The 14185-nt window shown below is 47.5% G+C and overlaps 1 protein-coding gene across 8 annotated transcripts in view; it reads right to left on the bottom strand.

The window, feature by feature from the left end:
- THRB (thyroid hormone receptor beta) overlaps positions 1 to 14185 on the bottom strand; it is a 437396-nt gene that overhangs the window by 74268 nt on the left and 348943 nt on the right. For 7 of the 8 annotated variants that reach the window (XM_027530213.1, XM_027530212.1, XM_027530210.1 and 4 more), the window contains exon 4: positions 5287 to 5541. The exons of the other annotated variant lie outside the window; for it this stretch is intronic. In XM_027530213.1, coding sequence (XP_027386014.1) covers positions 5287 to 5541 — 255 coding nt within the window. The remainder of the gene's footprint in view (positions 1 to 5286; positions 5542 to 14185) is intronic. 8 annotated transcript variants of the gene reach the window in all.

The following is a 14185-nucleotide window of genomic DNA, read 5'->3' as shown; positions in this document are numbered from 1 at the left end:
AGCAGACCTACAGAGAAAATTCAGGGAGCTCCCCAGTTTGTTGCTTTTTCCCTAATTCCAGGAAAAAAATGGGTCATTCTATTCCTTGTTTTTCCCACCAGGTCCGAGTGTTTCAGGAAGCTCCCTGACGGACACCAAGGCCAAACATCCAGGGATGGAGGGCTGGCTGGCTGGCTTCCGCAGGGCTGGCAAGATCCAGCTCCAGGAGTGCATGCACCTGTCCAGGACCCATCCCCGTGGGGCTAGTGGGACTGTGGTCCCCAGGGAGAAGCTCAGGGGGGCACAGAAGCTTGAAAGAAGCCTTGCAAGAACTTGAAAGAGAAGCTGGACTCCAGTCAGACAGAGTGGGATTCTCAAGAAGGGCTCAAGTCCCAGGAGGATGTTACTGGATGGAGTGAGTAAGCAGCACACCCAGCTGGCAATTAAGGTAAGCCACGTCTAGAGGGAAGGACAAGCCAAGAAGGAGACCTGGGGGCTCCCCCGGTGCACTCAAGGAAGGGAATCGCCGTTCAGTCGCTAGGTCGTGTCCAACTCTTTGCGGCCCTGTGGACTGCAGCACACCAGGCCCCCCTGTCCTTCACGATCTCTGAGACTTCGCCCAGAGTCATGTCTGTCAGTCAGTGGTGCTGTCTGACCACCTCAGCCTCCTCTGCCCTCTTCTCCTCCTGCCCTCAGTCTTTCCTAACATCAGGGTCTCTTCCAACGAGTCCGCTCTTCGCATCAGGTGGCCAAAGTATTGGAGCTTCAGCTTCAGCATCAGTCCTTCCAATGAATATTCAGGACTGATTTCCTTTAGGATGGACTAGTTGGATCTCCCTGCAGTCTAAGGGACTCTCAAGAGTCTTCTCCAACACGACAGTTCAAAAGCATCAATTCTTCATCCAGCTCTCAGCCTTCTTCATGGTCCAGCTCTCACATCCGTACATGACTATGGATGCACATTCCCCGGTGTCCACTAGGTGGCAGACCCTTTCCTTTACTGTTGCTAAGAGGTTGTGCGTAATCGCAGGCACCTCCTGATGCTCACGTCTTAAGGATCTCTTATGAGTGACTGAAATATAGATTCCTGGGCCCCTTTCCAGAACTTCCAGTTCAGTTCTCTGGGGCCTGAGATTCTGCATTTCTAAGAAGGTCCAGGTACTGCACCATCTCAGACTCTGGGAGGGGAGGAGGTGGGCGCGAGTAGGGTGGTCCTCACGGCTGAGCAATCAATTCACATTAGGGCAAAAAAAAAACTCCGCGGAGGTGGAGCTTGGCTGCGGGGAGGGAACGGGATGGCTTGCTTCGGGTTGGAAAGAGCCTCCGGCACTAGAGCAGATTTCAACTGTGAGATCTGTAGCAGAATGTCAGGGCTCCAGGGCGCTCTTTTTATTGAAATATGTTACCAGTTAGTTTCCTTAGAATGACTGTAACACACAGGAGCACACATAACGCCTAGACTGAAATAAGAACAGTATTGAGATCAACCTGAGAAAGAAGACATTTGGTACCTACCAAAAATAAGCCTAAAGAAAAACATTAAGAACGCTGCTGCTGCCGAGTCAGTTCAGTCGTGTCCGACTCTGTGCGACCCCATAGATGGCAGCCCACCAGGCTCCCCCGTCCCTGGGCTTCTCCAGGCAAGAACACTGGAGTGGGTTGCCATTTCCTTCTCCAATGCATGCAAGTGAAAAGTGAAAGTGAAGTTGCTCAGTGGTGTCCCACCCTCAGCGACCCCATGGACTGCAGCCTACCAGGCTCCTCCGTCCATGGGATTTTCCAGGCAAGAGTACTGGAGTGGGGTGCCATTGCCTTCTCTGAAGCATAAATCAGCAAATCTCAAACAATTTACAAAATAGCCAGCCCGGGACGGCCCAATCCTTGGTTCTGCTGCAGCAGAGTTATACATGGGCTCTGGACTGCGTGACTGACTGGTGAGTTTGACAACATCCAGCTAGAGTCTACACTGCCCAGTAAGACGGATCCACCGAGCACACCTCTGAACGCCAGCCGCAGCGCTTTTTGGCAATGGCAGTTTGTAAAGCTTCCTCTCAGTTTCTGTACTTGCATCAACAGACACAGGTAGGAAGTAAGTTTGCAGCAGGGGCCCCAACCACAAGGGCTCCCTCAGTGGCTCAGAGGTAAAGAATTAGCTTGTAGGAAACGTGAGTTCCATCCCTGGGTTGAAAGATCCCCTGAAGAAAGAAATGGCAACCCACTCCAGTATTTTTGCCAGGAAATCCCATAGACAGAAGAGCCTTGTGGGCTACAGTCCCTGGGGTCAAAAAGAGTTGGATACGATTTAGCAGCTAAACAACAATCCAACCACAAACCACACTCAGAGGTGCCTTGGTCTAGACCGGCTAGATCACTGATTTGGGAGATGAGTTTTAGCACAACTTCAAGCCATCTATTTGTTCTTTTGGCTTCTCCACAGCAGACTCTTGACATTTTGTATCCTTTAAGGGTTAGTTGTTAGTGTTGTTCAGTCCCTCAGTTGCGTCTCTTTGCAACCCCATGGACTGCAGCACGCCAGGCTTCCCTGTTCTACACCATCTCCCAGAGTTTGGGCAAACTCATGTCCATCGAGTTGGTGATGCCATCCAACCATCTCATCCTCTGTCGTCCCCTTCTCCTCCTGCCTTCAATCTTTCCCAGCATCAGGGTCTTTTCCAGTCAGTTGGCTCTTCACATCAGGTGGCCAAAGGGTTACTTGGTTTTCCTCAATTCCACTTGGGGTCCTGGAAATGGGGGGACTTGGATGGATTTTTGGCTCTGCTGCTATTTTTTCTTCAAGGCTGTGAAGGACAATGTCCTGCACTTAGTAGCCACTTAATAAACACAGATGGGATGCACGGAATGGCAGCCCAGGAAAGAGATATCGAGCGCACCTGTGGGCTAGACAGAGAGAGTCAGGAGATCAGTGCCCAGCCTGGGTGAGAGAGCTCTTCTCACAGTGCCTGTGAAGAGGCAGCTGGCAAGCTGAGTACACAGAGAGCACCCAACTCCGAAAAGAAAAGCATCTAATCCAGATGTTTCCCCGGCCCCTCCGCCGCCTCATCAGACACGGGTGTCCACTGGCAAGGAGTGAAGTTACAAGGTTTCGGCCATGACCGCGTAGGCGTCCCCAGACTCTCCATGCTGAACCAAGGCACTGCCTCGCGTCCACGCCGACGAGAATCCTGGCGGTTGCTCTGGAAACTGCAGGAGCATTTACCTTTGTTGTGTTCCTTTTACAACTAGAATCTGGAGGAAGGGCTTTCATTCAAGAGTTTAATTACATTTTCCTATTAAACAATTCTCTGCCTTGCAGCAAAAGAGTGCTGAATGAATGCAAAACGGATGGTCAAGTCTAACCTCCCTGAAACTTCCCACCCTACGCCACACCCAAATGTCCTGGTCTCCTCCCTCACCAGAGCGCGGCCCAGGGGATATGTGTGATTTAATGATGCTGAGCCAATAAGAGTGATCATAGCAAGGATGAAGCTGACGTTCAGAGACCACAATGAGGGGTGCTGTGCTAAGTACTTCAATAGTGATACATTTTCTAATTCAATTCTGTCAGCAATCACATAGCTTTGCTCAAGGATGGAGAGTGGAAAGGGTGAGGCTCTAGCCCAAATACGGTAGACTCAAAAATCCGCGATCTTAATCACTGTGTTACAAGCAGTAGGGTCTTGGAAACCAAATAGAAACTCTCTCCTTTTGCTCTCAAGGTTTACCAATAAACCAGAAAGTGTACAGTTGTCAAAAACCCTAGATATGCAAGGCCAAGTTTTCTCAAAATGACAGAGACGGATCCATGAATGAGTGAACGAACACGGATACCAATCAGGAATAAATCAAATTTAGTTTGTGGGTCCTTAGGTCATGAGGACACTGCAGTGCCCTGTAAACCAAAGCCTGACGTGTTTTTGATGCCAGCTCCTAAAATTTGAAGCTACGATGTGGTTACGGATTTTAAGATAAACTCTCGATTGTATTTCAAACAAATGTGCACACACACACACACACACACACACACACCTGTTCTATATCCCAACTCCTTTGGAAAAACTTACTTTGCTCTTTTTCTAAATATCCCTTTCAATTTCTCAGTCTCCTAAGTAATAAAGATGAGAGACAGTTCAAACCCAGATCCTCCCCAAGAGAACACGGATGGTTTTGACTGCATCAAATAAGAGCCTATACCACCATATTATTATTTGTTTAGATAATCCCGTGTTTCATTTGAGACAATCTGCACACCCAGCTGCCCAGGTCAACTGGTGCTTCCAAGCGGCTTTTCAAGTTTTCAAAAAAGTTAAAGGACCAGCAGTCTTTTGAGAAGGATGACAGAATCACGTGTTTACGCTCAATTTAGAACAGTTTGCAAAGGTCCTATGTGGCTGAAATCTAGGGCTCTCTACAAACGTTCATTAATAAATCTTGATATGTGCTGGGCAGATTTTCAAACACACCATTTGAAATTTTATCACAATAACACAATATTGTAAATCAACATACATTCACATAAAAACTTGATCATGAATCAAAGTCCTCAAAGAAAATGGAAAAGGACTTTATTTTTTAAAAATGCTAAATTGAGAAAGGGCGGAGGGTCAACATGAACTTGGACATTTAAAGACACTAACTGATTTAAGAAGCAAAGATTTTGGGAAGCCCTAAGACCATAAAGCGATCAACACAAAGACATCTGTCAGGGCGGAGGCGACCCGAGGTAAAGACCAGTTAAATCTAATGCAATCAGAAACTTAGGCCAGTTTAACATTTTTTATGAGGTGACAACCCCCTAACACCATAATCTCGCCTTTCAGGTTGATGACACAGGACTTAATGAGTCAAAGAAAACAACTTCAAACCTGTCTTTTGAACATGAATTGTCTATTTAGGTTAAAGGTAGATTTGGAGATCCTATTAGCTACTGGCACAACTGGGAAAAGTCATGCACACACACACACACGCACACACACTTCAAAGCAAGTAGTTATGTAATGCTAGCAGTGTCTGTTTCTACTCAGCTTCAAAAACAGAACTGAAGCCAAAACTAACAGCCCTCCTGCTCATTAGAGAAAGAAAAATGTCTTCTCCCCCAAGCGGCCCCAACAGGAAGCTGAAATCAGCTGCTCTCCTCAGAAACCCACTTCTTTTCTGCTCCACAGAAGGTCTGGGGGCACAGGCTCTTTGGAAGAGAGCTGCCGGGGAGCCACGTGGACCGCACGCCTGGGCTCAGGGGAGACCCAGCACACAGTCACAACAGAGAGTCCTTTTCCTTGCGGCCACCCGGGTCTCACAAACAGCTGTTACCTTTGCATTTCTTCTCCTCCGTCTGGAAGGTCTGGGCGCTGGGTGCGCTCTGATCGCTCACGTCGTCGTGGTCCAGATGGAATATGGAGCTCGTCCAGGAGGCCTGGATGAGGGGCGACTGCTCATGTTTCAGGGGCCCGCGCCGCTCCGGGTGGCTCTTCCGATGCAGGCAGGCTTCAGACATTCCCACGAGCTTCCACTCCGGCTCGCCGTCTGGACAAGGCTTCGGCTTGTCCCAGGCTGGAAGGCCATTTTCTGGAGGGTTGAAAAACACGACATGACGGGGCTGTTGGCACTGTCAAGACGGGGCCGAGAGGAAGAGGTCTGGAAGGCAAGCGCTTCCCCGGCTTGTGGGGGCTGCCAGCGTTCCCGGACCCTTCCACCCAACGGCGGCGATAAGACGCACTGAGCGGCCTCTGGCACGGAGCCCCGGCGCTGGACTGCCTGCGGAGGAGTCAACGCGTTTCCCCCAATTTTTAGCGCCTAGAAAGACGTGGGCTCCTCCACGGAAGGGCCGCCCTCTCGCCAGCCCCGCTCCCGATGGCAATGGCTAGGGAGCAAGTGGGCACCAATTTATGATACTGCTTAGATGACCATGTGAGGTCTCGAGGGTCAGGGCTGGCCGTGGACACTTTTCAGATCCTCGGGACATACAACGTCCAGGATGCGGCCTTGTTTGACTTGGGTGTTATCACCGGCTGACCTGAGGGGCACCCTGTTCCCTGAGAGGGACGTGCCACGTGGCTACATGAGAGCGACAACTCGGGCTCCTTGGCACCTTCCACTGCCGACAGGCTGGCATAAGGGGCTGGGTCTTCCAAGGGAAACTGTGCCAGTGGTTTCCATGTCCTCCGGAACAGGCGAGGTGAGAGGAGAGGAGGTCAGCAGATTGTGCTTTAGTTGGGGCAAATTAAGAGCTCTGATGACAGAAGAAAAGCCCCGCTCTCTTGCGCTGAGAAGCAGGCAGTTAACGCTTTCTGTGTGTGATGCTCTTTTCTCTACTCAGTTTCAAGGGGCGTGAAGGTCTGCCCTCCAGAAAATGGGAAACAACTGGATAATATCATGAAAACGTTCTCACACCAACTTTCCCTGGGGGCCAATTTTACCTCCTTGAATATCTTTTCTGAACACGGATATAAGGAAGAGAGTAAAAAGAGTAAGCGAATATAGGTGGTTTGTAGATGCGTTCACATTAAAAAGCATAGTCCATCTGCTCACCCATACTTCCAGAAATTCCGTCTGTCAAAATAGGAAAAAACACAAATAGAGTTCTACTTTTAAGTGATTAGAGACAGTGGAATGATTAACTGATAAGTGAATTTTCCTTTATGCTGAAATGACCAAAGGACTGTAGATATCCATATCGGACAGACAGGTCCGCCCTGACAGATAGGTCCGCCCTGATCTATGTACGGTACTGGGAATTGAAAGCTGCTTTTCAGACATTTAAGATAAATTTTAAACTGTTAAATGCAAGAGTTAAACCTGCTTTTGGTTTTCACCAGCCCCCTCTGTAAAGCTGCTAGATGTCTTCAGAGATGTTGGTTAGGGTGGTTTTTCTAAAGGTGTCATCTGCTCCCAGACCCCTTTGGAAGCTGCGTTTACCATTTCTGGTCTTGGGACTACCTTGTGGAAGTCCTGACTCCCGTCCACTTCATTTCTAGTACAGGAGAAGACTACGAACAAAATCACAGCAAGGCAGTAATAACCAACACTCAGTTTCTCTGTCACAGTAAGTGGAAATACTGCAGCTTGAAATACCCTCACTTGGCCAGTAAGAAATGATCCCCTTAAAAAAAAATCACACAATGCTTGGGATGTAACATTTGATGTTATTCAGAGAGGAGCCCTGAAAATTCACTCAGTGCTCAGATCTGTGCTTGGCATTGTGTGAGGGGGTGACATAGCCCGGGGCCTTTCTCCTCAGTTGAGGTGGCATGATTCAATGCGTGGTGAATCCTAAAGGTCAGGACTCCACCATGCCAGCTACTGGTGCAGTTATGGGCACTTATTCTCACTTCCCATGAAAAGAAAACAAAAGATTAGGATCTTGGGAGATTGTATGGCATTTCAGATGAAACACAGCTACGTAGAATTCTTTCAAGGACCTTTCATGGATATGAGGGTGTTTTCATGAGCTGAATATAAAGTCACTGAATGCGAGGATTAACTCTGCAAAAGGAGTTTCATTGCTTCTACTGATGTGAGACGTGTTCTCACCCATGTGTGTTTCTAGGATGTCTACTCAATCGTCACGGACTCTAAATCCTCAGTAAATTATATTGTGCAATGTTCCTTTGTAAGTAATGTTAAAGTTATCACAGTGGTTTTGTAGAGCCTCCAACATTTGATTTTTCTGCAGAAATTCTTAAAATGTGGTATCAATTCCCTTGACTGCACAGAAATTAAGAAATACAGCCTAATGGGTAGAGAGTGTTCCCCAGTGAAGGGAGCTAGTCAGCACTCGTGGATGAGAGACGCTGGAAGAGATCTCACCAAGGGGACGTTCTTCTTTATAGCATGGCCCATTAAAGCTTGCTCAGCAGGTCCCCTGGGCCAGCAAGAGTGGGGATTTCTTACAAGCAAGAGATGTTATTTGGAGGCTGAGACAAGGAATAAGATTTCCTTCCATTTTCCTAAGAAAAGAAGCCGAGGTGGTCTGGGAAAAGAGTTCCATTCCCTGGAGCCATGTCCAAGCTCGTAATTACGGTCTGCAATTACACTCATGATAGTGATATTCCGTTGCTCAGTTGGCAGGTTTTTTGGCTGGGGCACTGCTTAAGGAGGGTTCTCGGTTATCTTCCCAAGATGAACAGAAAGTGTTAGCCACTCAGTCGTGTCCGACTCTTTGCGACCCCATGGACTGTAGTCCCCCAGGCTCCTCTGTCCTTGGGATTCTCCAGGCAAGAATATTGGAGTGGGTTGCCATTCTTTCCTCCAGGAAATCTTCCTGACCCAGGGATCGAACCCATGTCTCTTACGTCTCCTGTTCTGGCAGGTGGGTTCTTCACCACTGAGCCACCTGGGAAGCCCCAAATTTTTTGGCTGTGCCAGGCAGCATGTGGGATTTTAGTTCCCAAGATGAAGAGGGCAAATATAATTCCTATTCCATTCCCAAGGAGGGATGAGACACCATTCCAGGCTCCTTCACTTCAGCTGACTGTGGGTGCTGTGCACTGTGTTACTTCCATGTTTGCTTAGCAATGAGGATTCCTGCTATTTCTCTGCCAACTCATATCCTTTGGTTCCCCCTAAACTCAAACCAATGAGACCAGGCTTACTGAGATAGGATGGGGCCTGGGAATTTGGATATTTACCAGGTTCTCCAGAAGGTTCTGATACCCAGCAGAGTTTGAGATCCACAGGGTTAAGAAAATCTAAGGTAAGAAAACAAATAATTGGCAGATTTCAGATAAAGGTGCAGTTTCCTTCTCAGACTCGAATGTTTTTTCAAAAACCTGTCCTTCTGAGGATTACCTGGGATACAGATGTGCACAGTAGTGGAAATACATTTTTAAAAGGGAGAGTCTGGCAATGATAATATCTTATAGTTCCTGAAGTATGAGCTCCTAAACAGATCTCAGTTAACATCTGGCTTTTAATATTTCATATTCTAGGCATCAAGGTAATTAATTTAATAGGGCAGTTATGAGGCAAATTGATAAATAAGTAGAATCAAAGAAAAAAAAACTAGAGGGGGCATGTGAACTGCTATGAAAATAACTAGACACACATTGACCTGTGTGTCTCAGGGCATTTAGATTTGAATGATTGCATTTGTGTTAGAGGACCATAATTCTAAGGGCTCAAATGACTAGAACTGACCTTAAAGGGTTTTTTCCCAAAAAGAAACAAACATAAATCCCACAGAACTACCTACATCCTATCTCTGGAAATTTCATTAAAGACAATAGAAAATAAATGTGTCCATGCAAAAAAAGAATTATATGAAAATATGCAAGTATTTCAGGACACAAAAGCAAGCTGATATCACAGAAAAGTGCTAAGGCAAGGGAAACAGAATTATGCCAGAGTGCTCAGCAAGGGGCTGCTGAGCAGGCTGGGGTTCCATGGCACTGATTATGAGTGTTGAGTTTGCATTAAAAGGCCATCAACGCAAGGCACTGAGACCCCAACCATATTCTGTGTTCAGGGGATGTATATATAATACGCTTTGCACACCCAGCGAGTGTGTACAATTATCACTGTGAAGCACGAGGCCACTAAGGTCTCTGATTTCTGCTCACATGTTTTATTCCAACCCTAAGTTTTAGCCTTATGGAACTCTCAGACTGTGTACACATCCACTGGCTTTTATTTGTGGAGTCACGTAGAACAGGAGACTCATGTTTGGCTGAGCATTGACTACGGACCAGGTACAGAACTAGCCACTTTGATTCACCTTCCTGAACATCCCAGGAGTACACACTGTTCTACCGCCTGATTGACGGGGAAACTAGAATCCGGAGAAGCGCTTCATCTGCTGCTTCATATCTTCTGTACTGTTAACCGATACGGTCTCATTGGTTGCCTTAGTCTGATGAGTCGCCATTGACCTATGAATAGCCAGCATTTGATGACGACTTTGAAAGTGCTTTACACACTATGTTTATTGCCTTGTTCAATTTTCCCAGCCACTTGTTGATGTCTAAATTCGTCTCCCAGATTTCACTCTCTACCACCTACAATCCATGGTCCAGGCAGCAGCCAGAGTAACCTTTGAAAATGTACATCAGAGTAGACTTCCCTGCTACTGAGAATCTTCCGGTGACTTCCCATCAATACTGGAATGAAGTACTCAGGTCTTGCTGCAGCTTGTAGGCTCTGTGGTGTTTATCAGCCTGTCCCGCTGAGCTTCGCTCCTGTGCCTCCGCCTCCAGCTCTCTGTCTTCTGGACACGTGGACATCAAACCTGGGAAGCTCATTCCCAACGCAGAATCTTTGTAGAGATTCTTTCCTATGGCCGAGGTGCCCTTTCCCAGTCCTTACACAACCACCTCCTGTTTTCCCAAGAAAACCGCCAGGATCCACCTCGCCTTCTCCCTTTTACAGGAAGGTTAGATTTCCCCTTTGAAGAGCCTATTGGGTTACATTTCTCCAGGAAGATGCCTTAAATGAGAAGCCAAATGGGCTGGACCGGTGTCCACCCTGGTGGAGGGAGACGGGATGAGGTTGGAAGCCTGGAGTCCAAGTCTTCCGAGAGGGCCTGAAGGGTCTTACTCTTGGGAAGATCACTTCCTGGCTCTAAGTGTCAGTTTTGCCATTTGCAAAAGGGCAACATAATATTGCTCATGGGATTTTTCTAAGACTCAAATGACATAATGTATGTGGATTAAGTGCTCTTCAGGTGAACACGTGTAACCTGACCATACGTATTGCCTTCTCTCCAAAGGGAACAATACTATTAATAAAATAATATGTTACTTTTGAGCATCCAGTGGCTCAGACAGTAAAGAATCTGCCTGCAGTGCAGGAGACCCAGGTTCAATCCTTGGGTCGGGAAGATCCTTTAGAGTAGGAAATGGCAACCGACTCCAGTATTCTTGCCTGGAGAATCCCATGGACAGAGAGGAGCCTGGCGGGCTACAGTCCATGGGGTTGCAAAGAATCAGACATGACTGAGTGACTAACACTTTCATTTTCACTTTTCATGTTACCTGTACTATGTTCAATGGACACAGGTACCTGACCTCTACCCTCAACACCACGACTGCCAGCAACACACCTACCATCACCACCTTGTCCTCAACAGAACGTGTGTGCAGGTGAGGTTGCTTTTGATGGCCTCCTACTTCTGGCTGCCTTTTTGCCATCTCTCTCCCTCCTCCTGAGTCCTCTGGGTGCTCGGTCCCCACTGTGGGCAGATCGCCTACTCACAGAGCTCTTAGTGACCTTGGGCAAGCCACGTCTCTGCTCTGCACTTCAGTTTCCTCGTCCGTAAGATGGGAACATTCTAACGCTGTGATGGTTAAATAAGTTCGTACACAAAAAGGTCTTGGACCAGTGCATGGCACAGTGTAAACACTCAGTAAGTGTTAGCTCTTCATTCAGGCACTCAACGATCTCTTTTCCTTGCCCCATCCTCCAGCCCAAGTCTTCTCTAAACAAGATTTTCAAAAACATCTCCAGAAAAAATGCTTGACAAATGACTTCACAGGCATGCGTAGCTGCCTCAGTTGCATCTAACTCTTCGCTACCCTATGGACTGTAGCCCGCCAGGCTCCTCCATCCGTGGGATTCTCCAGGCCAGAATACTGGAGTGGGCTCCCATGCCCTCCTCCAGGGGATCTTCCTGACCCAGGGATTGAACCCTCGTCTCTTATGTCTCCTGAATTGGCAGGCGGGTTCTTTACCACTAGCGCTACCTGGGAAGCCCAAAGGACTTCACACCACTATGTTACTGGCTTGGCATCTGGGCTGAGTCACCCCTCTCAGCTGAAGTTGTGACTTAAAGAGGATGGTTGAGGAGTGTAAGTCCACAGCCCGGGAATGAATGTCTAAAGTTGGATTTCTGATGGCTGTGTAAGGCAGATGGGAGAGACGTTTTGATGAAACAGGCATTCCTGTGAAGGCTGGCCTGTCATCATACCCGGCTTGCTTAGCTTGCTTGGTCAGTCAAACAACACAATGGTGAAGACACAGCTTTGACCCCTATTCAACTTTCAAGACCTGGCTTACTGTTTAAACTCGCTTGAACCAATCCATCCACCCTCACACTTCCATAATTCCAAAATTTACCTCCCTTGCCCTGCATGCTACTGTTTACCAAATGATATAATCATTCACATAAATGTATAATTTTATTTTTTTTGTTACATTTACATTGCCTAGCACAATTCAATTATAACAATTAATATCCCTTGTTCCCTAATAGTCTGATAATTGCAAAGAGAAAACTGCTTCCTAAGCACAGACTCTACCTAATTTCTTATCCAGAAGCCATTGGTTAGTCACAAGGTAGATTCATTTCTATTAAAACCAATTCAATGCAGATTTTCTACCACCAATAGTATTATCTTCCCAAACTGCTGGTGAAAATGAAAACTGTTTTGCTTCTTAGAGGCAGGGATAGGTTAGTGGATAAGACTATGGGCTCAGCTAGTCAAGGTTCAAATTCTGGGGCTTCCCTGGTGGGCTCAGCAGTTAAGAATTTGCTTGCCAATGCAGGGGACACCAGTTTGATCCCTGGTCCGGGAAGATCCCACACGCCATGGAGCAACAAAGCCTGAGTGCCACAGCTACTGAACCCGAGCCCTAGAGCCCAGGAACCATAGCTGCTGAAGCCTGAGCACCCTGAAGCCCGTGCTTGGCAACAAGAGAAGCCAGCACAGTGAGAAGCCCGCAGACCGCAACTAGAGAAAGCCCATGTAGCAGTGAAGACCCAGCACAGCCAAAAATAAACGAATAAAAATAAACATGAAGAAAAAAAAGTTCAAATTCTAACTCTTCCACTTATCAGCTGTGTGACTTTGGGAAGATTGGATTTGTCCCTGGAATATCTGTCTTACTTGCTCTGTCTCTTCCATAAGGCAAGGACTTAGCACGGCCTCCTCGTGTGTCAGTGGTTTCCCCCAGGTTTTTCTTCTTTACTGGCCTCTGACCAACTTATCCATCTCTTACACCCCACAGCTCTAAGCGCAGTCTTAACATGACAGGACCTCAATAAGTATTATTTGGAAATAATTGAATGTAATCTAGACAGGTCAAATTACCCCTGAAGCTGAACAGACCATAGACTCTCATCTATCCAGGAATTTCGACCTACAGAGCAATAGTGTGTTCTGTGTGAGACAAGTTGGCTAGCCTGCTCAGCATCAGTAGCAAGGGTAAGCCCGCTAGGGAGAGATGTGGGGTGCAGGCTGAGGGGAGCTCTGTGCTCAGAGAAGACAGAAAGGGCAGCTGAGTGACTCTGTTCCTTCCAGCCCCGGCTGGGTGAGCGCCCTCTTTTTCCTGACCAAGCCACAGGCGTGCAGCCCAGTTTGCTGCCCAGATGATGTGAATGGCAGAGCTCCACGAAGGTGCCATCGTGTGGCTGGGGCATCTCTGGGCCATCCTCTCAGGCCCCTTGGCCTGGCACAGCCCCCCAGCCCTGGCCTAGTAGCAGCTGGGATGGGGGTGCAGGCCTGTCTCCTGGTGCCCGGTGGTGGGGGGAGGGATCTGTCTAGGTGGCTCTACCAGCCTGTAGACAGCTGGGGATGGCTACCAGCCTGACTCCTCATCTCGGTGACTAACTGAGATTACTTCCCCTTTTCACTTTAAAAACACTTTCATGGCCAAGAAGGATCTTTGGAGTTGGTTTTGGGACATGAGTCCACCTTCTCCCCAGATTTCTGGCTTTCTGATTAAAAGCAATGTTTTTTGATTCTACCAACACTTGCCTTTCAAATATTGGTTTTTAAGCTGTGAGCAGCCAGACCTAAGTTCAGTAACACTAAAAATATACTGAGCACTTACTCTATGCCAGACTGGGCACCACAAATATAAATTACGATTAACTGAGCACCTACTGTGCGCCAGGCAGCATCCTAAGTGTTTTCCACACATTATCTCATTTACATCATATAATAATAATCAAGAAGTAGGTGTTGTTTCTGTCATTTAAACCAATGTGGAAATAAGGGTCGGGGGTGGGGAAGTCAACTGACTCCTATATTTCTACTTAGAATGGGCTACAAAGTGCTCTTGGGCTTCCCTGGTGGCTCAGATGGTAAACAATCTGCCTGCAATTCAAGAGACCTGGGTTCGATCCCTGGGTGGGGAAGATCCCCTGGAAGAGGGCATGGCAACCCACTGCAGTATTCTTGCCTGGAGAATCCCATGGACAGAGGAGCCTGGTGGGCTACAGTCCATGGGGTCACAAATGGTCAGACAGGACTGAATGATTAACACTTTCACTTTC

This window comes from Bos indicus x Bos taurus, chromosome 27 (assembly GCF_003369695.1).
Source record: "Bos indicus x Bos taurus breed Angus x Brahman F1 hybrid chromosome 27, Bos_hybrid_MaternalHap_v2.0, whole genome shotgun sequence".
NCBI lineage: Eukaryota > Metazoa > Chordata > Mammalia > Artiodactyla > Bovidae > Bos > Bos indicus x Bos taurus.
This window is presented reverse-complemented; position numbering and strand designations above follow the sequence as displayed.